Below are 6,074 nucleotides of genomic sequence, written 5' to 3'. Positions count from 1 at the left end.
GGTGAACCGACCCTTTGAGCTGAACATTACTTCTAAATGCATATAAGTGTCCTGTTGAGCAGAACACACCTATCACAATGTGGTTCCAGCCAGGGACCGGTTTTATATTATACTTATTTCTCTCTTCTACACCGTCAGCTAGCAAATAAGGGAAAATGCCAAAAGAAACACAACAGAAACAAAACACCAATTTTACACTTCAACTACAACACTTGGAAGATCTTTTGGTAAATACAAAAATAACAGACAAAGCATCACCATGCTTGGTAATTGTGTTTAATAAAACTCCATAAATTTAAGCCAATACATCTTACAATTCTGCACTACGAATAAATAAAACATTTTTATCACAAAGGAAAAAACAGGTGGCACACACATGAACATCTCCCATTGTAAAAATACAGTACTTCAAAATGTGTAGTATTCCAATTTCAATATCTAATTTAATACAAGTGATTTATTTCAACTATAACAAATAGTCTAAAGTGCAAAAAAGAGTTTTTGTCAAAAACAGTTAATATGTAATCTATAAAAATTCCTGTTTAAAATAAACATCCAGTCATTTTAAAGTGGTCCTCAGCTTGAATGTCTAGTGTGAACAATAAGTACTATGGTTCCTATCTGTAACCAAGTGCGTGATTTTGGGTTGAGTCCCAGTACCCAGGCCTTCCGTCGTAGCCAAGAGGCGCCCACGCATGAGGAGCCCATGCATGAGGTGCCCACGCATGAGGCGCCCACGCATGAGGCCTCAAAGTGTGGGAGGCTCTGCCGCGAGGCCTGAAGCCGCGGTGAGGCCGTGGAAGGACGTAACCTTTCGCTGGTACCATCTTCTTAGGATGCCACGTAGGAGCAGCTGGATTCATCGCCTTAAATAGGAAACAAAGAAAGAAAAGCTTCCATCAACTGCCAACACAAACAATCCCAGCCCCTTGACCCCGTGAAGTATTAGACTCACAACTCGTTAAACATGGGATATTTAGTCATGGGAATTCTAAAATGTATCATGCCATACCTGGTTAGCACAGCGGCTGTTGACGACAGTGGGGGAGGAAATGCGCGTGCTCTCCTCGTCGGAAGAAGAACCTGAGTGGTAGTCTGATGTCACCCTCTCCAAAGCACGGGTCACCGTCGCAACATCTTTGTCATCCTCATCGTCGTTGGAGAAACTGGCCACTGAGAAGCAGGGATTTTGCTCTCCGAACCTAACAATGGGAATAGAGGGAAAACACGAATAGTTTTAGAGAGGGATAAACCTATTTAACAGGAAGTCTGTTTAACCCTCCGAGACCCAAAATAGACCCATTTTTGTCTTTTTTAGGGAGTATAGGGGGTCTTTAGGGGGATATAGCAGGTCAGCAAAATTAAAGGTTTTTATTATATATGAATTTTCTTATGCCATAAAATGATCCTGAATAGTACAGGGCTGGAGCAACACAATAAATATAGTTTACATATATATAATATAACCTACAGGTTGCTTTTCTTCGCTTCCTACCACCACACTTCCAATGAGTTTTTGAAATATTTACACTATTAAAGTGTAAATAATGCTAAAACTATTAGTCATTTTTGTTGAACTACAAACTTCTTCAAATTTTGCATCAGCTCTTTCACGGCAAATTCCCTCAAAGTCTCACCTGCAACAGACCTCCCCAGGGTCCACCCACAGTGTGAGTTCATGAGGCAGACTCAGGTCACTGTACTGAACCCCACTCTCTCGGCAGGCCCGAAGGAGCTCTGGATCCTGCCTGTGGAACCGGTTCACTCGGATGCACCTGCAGAGCACACAAAACTGATTTCAGTTTAAACAGTCCCAACATCGCCCGTACACATCAATAAAAGAAAGTTGTGTCGGTTTAATAAAAGTGGCAAAGGGTCGAGAGCAGCACCTGTACGCCTGTCCTCTGCTGGGGTTTTCAGGGTACCAGTGACCCTTGAAATTCTCCTGCAGTGCAGCAGCCAGCCTCTCAACAAACACATCGATCTTGTGCGACTCCAACTTATCCCCCTTTTTCACAAGCTTCTTCAGGAAGAACACCACAGCTGCAATTTCTCTCCTCATGTTTCACAGATGTTTCATTACGTTCCTACAACCTCTGTAAGGAAATCAAATTTGGTCAGATGGGGAGCAGCAACCGAGCGTCACAAAAACATGACGAGCATTTCTAGTTGATAAACGCAGACACTACACATTGCTTTGTGAGGTCAGAATCAGTAGTTTTTCTAATTTTAAAGACTTCCAGATGGAACATTTTCCTTTTCCCATTTGGGAATAAACCTCTTCATGTCTCTGATGAAAAGTAGCACTGCCATTACACTTTCTTTTTTCCCCCTCAAATCATTTTTATTGGCTTTTTTTTGCAGACATGGAAACGGTCATCATATCAGATGCAAAACATAACTGAGTGTCCCTGACATGAAATAAAAACATAGAAAGAGGACCCCCCACCCCATGTTGCCCTTGGTCACACCAAATAAATAAATAAATAAATAAATAGATAAGAAATAATAATAAAATAATAACAAATAGATATGAATGAAGTTAAGCATAAAGCAGACTGAGGAACAGTTTTTTTCCCCCCAGGCCATCAGACTTTTAAATAGATAATTCATACGACACCTTCTCACACAAAAAGTACCTCAATCATATATCCTATACTGTATATACTGCATATGTTCTTAATGTATATGTTCTTAGTTTGCCTGTAGGCTATATATTCTTAATATGCCTTGTACAAAGTATTTCTTATATATGTACATTCATACTTCCTGATATGTATATGTTCTTAATATGCCTTGCACAAAGTATTTCCTTTCATAATTGTAATATAACTTATTATTTTTAATGGAGCTTCCCAGCAAAAAGCATATCACACGATTGTACTTGCATAAGCGGCGTGACAATAAACATTTTGAATCTTGAAGTTAAGTAAGAGTGAAATAGTAATAACAGTATTGGTTGGAATTAAAGTAGATGAGCTGGAGAAAGACATATTAGTATTAGGACATTATATTGCACATGTTTGAAGATTATCTATCCACTACACCCAGACCATTAGAAACAAACTGGAGCCAAGTGTATAAGAAATAACCTAACATAACTATTTTGTTATCTTGGTATCTTGTTTTGGAGATTATTTTTGTTTAAAATGATCAATGGAATTGATTGATTAATTGATTGAAAGACTGTTTCATTTAAGGACAGTCTTTTTGTTGTATCTGTTGACTTCAGCTACCGTTAACGGTCAGTCCCAGAAAGGCGCGCTGTGACGCACCAGTTCCGGTAATCCCAGCATCACTTCTCCAATAACATTAACTTCTTTATCACTTCTTTACTCAGCTTGTTGGCTAACTAGGCTTACGGTACGAACATGACGTTATCTAAACAGCGCCTTAATGTATTTGAAAACAGCCAGTACTCCTTGAAGAGACTATAAAGTGTGACACGAGGCTGTGTGCATCTTCTCTTACCTCTCCTCCAGCTCTCCTCCAGCGTGGTGGTATAAAATGAATGGGAAGCGGAAGTTTGGTAAAAGAGCGCTTCAAGTTCAGTTACTAACTCCGCCCCTTTACGTCACAAACCCCGCCCACCAAGCATTCTCATTGGTTCCGAGCAGACCGATAGAGCGCGTTCATTGGTCGAGTGGTATGCTCGTCATGGAGTGAGTCATACTCATCACTGTTATGACTCACAGTCAGACATGTGTTTCTTGTTTGTTGCAATGGTACAGTAGCATCCACTCATGTAATTATAGCATAAAAAGTGAAAAGCAAACCTTAGTTTATATAGTAACAGATCACCAGAAAAGTAGGTACAGTGTGTTATTTTTGGTGTGAAGTTTGTAAAATGATCCAATTTTAGTGTATGCCACTAGTAACATAATTCATTGCTAGTTTAACAATAGGTTATCATATGAAATCATTAAAGCTGGGTGCTCCCTTTCTCTTTCTCTGTTGCCTCAAGACTTGTTTACCTAATGATTTGCCAAAATAACATTATCAGTTAATTGTGTTAATTGAGTCTTTATAGGAGAACTGATATATAGTGAAATTGTAGCAAACAATAAATATATCAGATAGATAGATAGATAGATAGATAGATAGATACATAGATAGATAGATAGATAGATAGATAGATAGATAGATAGATAGATAGATAGATAGATAGACGGATAGATAGATAGATAGATAGATAGATAGATAGATAGATAGATAGATAGATAGTAACTTTATTGATCCTGAGGGAAATTCAAGTTTCCAGCATCACAGTTCCATAGTGCAAAACATGTTAGTAAAAGGCAGTAAAAAAGTTAGTAGTGCAAAGTACAAAAAAACATACCAGATATATAAATACAAGGAGATGAAGAAAAACTGTTAAAACTGAATATAGTGCAGGGTAACAGCTGTGATACACGACTATTAAAAAAAGTGAATATAGTGCAGAAGAGACTGTTAAAAATTAGTATAGTGCATTATTATCTGTGATGCAGACCGTCCTCCTTTGTCCCCCCCCCCCCCCCCAATTGTAAAATTGTAAAAGAAATTAGGAAGGTAAAATTCCCCTGCCAAGTTCTTGTTCACTTTTACAGAGGAACAATACAAAGCATCCTGACTGGAAACATTACAAACTGGCAGGGTTTGTGCACGGCCCAGGACAGGAAGGCTCTGCAGCTGGTCATTAAATACAGCCAGAACATCATCATCTACCGAGCATCAGTGATATCGGTGAGGTGAGGTGCCTGCGCAGAGCCCAAAGGATATCAAAAGACAATAGCAACAGCCTGTTCACCCTGCTGCTGTCTGGCAAGCAATACAAAAGTATCTACTATCATACCACCAGACTACTGAGCAGCTTCTTTCCTTAGGCTGTAAGACTCCTCGACTCATTCTCCGTACATCATAAAAAAAATTGTTTTACTCGCATTTCTTTGTGCAACCCTGTGTTGTAGAATGAAAATAAACAAACCTTGTAACCTTGTAAATAAAAAAATAAAAAAATCTATTATATAGATGACTAGAATAGAAACTTGGACAACATTAAAATTATATGGTTAAACAATTCTATGAAATTTCCCTTTTTCTTGAAGCCATAGCTTGCTCAAGGCTATTCGGCTGTTAAGAAGTTTTCCCACATGGCACAGTGTGCTGATTTCCTGGAAATGACTCATTATAACCAACAGGCTCAGTAACAGCTTAACTTGTAAATGCCTTTTTGTCCACAAGAGGGCGCCTAACCTCCATCTACCACACAATGCACACACTGCACAGTGAACAGTCTTGTAATTATTGTGCAGTCCATTTATAAATCCATGAAGTCAACAACTGGGTCATAATCATGTGAAATGGGTGGACTCAGCATTTATTCAGTGTTTATAGTCATGTTCTGCAACAGATCGATCTTGTGCGACTCCAACTTCTCCCCCTTTTTCACAAGCTTCTTCAGGAAGAACACTACAGCTGCAATTTCTCTCCTCATATTTCACAGATGTTTCAGTACATTCCTACAGCCTCTGTAAGGAAATAAACTTCACCGTGCTGCTGTCTGACCAGCGATACAAAAGTATCCACAACCATGCCAGCAGACTACAGAGCAGCTTCTTTCCTTAGGCTGTAAGACTCCTCGACTCATTCTACATACCTCATAAACAAATTTGTTGCCAGGCACTTACCATCACCTCAGCCATTTATCCGTTTTTTTCCACACTAACTGACGTTAAATACTCGTCTACATAAAAGTGTTATCAATAAGACCTTTAACAGTACAAAAGTCAAGAGGCTTCATATAAAATAAAAAGAATTACAATAGAAAATATGAAAAAATATAAGAAATGTGTCAAAATATATACATTTTTTAAAGTGGAAAGAGCTGTACAGTTTTGTGCAGGAATGTGCGAAATATTGACCTGGGGATGTGTAAATGTTCACAGTATATAAAGTGTAAAAGTACAAAGAATATTTGCATGTGGGGAGATAGTGAAGTTGTGCGTTAATGTAACACATGACTGTGTAAAAGGTCAACATTTCACTTTATACAGTTTACAATGTCATTATTGCCCATGTGGAGAAGTAGCCAT

The 6,074-nt window shown here is 38.6% G+C and overlaps 1 protein-coding gene across 1 annotated transcript; it reads right to left on the bottom strand.

Moving 5' to 3' along the window:
- Positions 1-260: 260 nt before the first annotated feature.
- btg3 (B-cell translocation gene 3) lies at positions 261-3,601 on the bottom strand. Its single transcript, XM_074611329.1, has 5 exons — positions 3,472-3,601; positions 1,890-2,096; positions 1,638-1,775; positions 1,013-1,202; positions 261-866 (listed from the first exon to the last, which is right to left on the bottom strand). Exons 2-5 carry the CDS (start codon positions 2,060-2,062, stop codon positions 618-620), a joined length of 750 nt encoding a protein of 249 aa, XP_074467430.1. The 5' UTR covers positions 2,063-2,096; positions 3,472-3,601; the 3' UTR covers positions 261-617.
- Between the last annotated feature and the right edge of the window lie 2,473 nt (positions 3,602-6,074).

This window comes from Sebastes fasciatus, chromosome 16, assembly GCF_043250625.1.
Source record: "Sebastes fasciatus isolate fSebFas1 chromosome 16, fSebFas1.pri, whole genome shotgun sequence".
Lineage (NCBI taxonomy): Eukaryota > Metazoa > Chordata > Actinopteri > Perciformes > Sebastidae > Sebastes > Sebastes fasciatus.
Note: the sequence above shows the minus strand (reverse complement) of the source record. Positions and strands in the feature narration are given on the sequence as shown.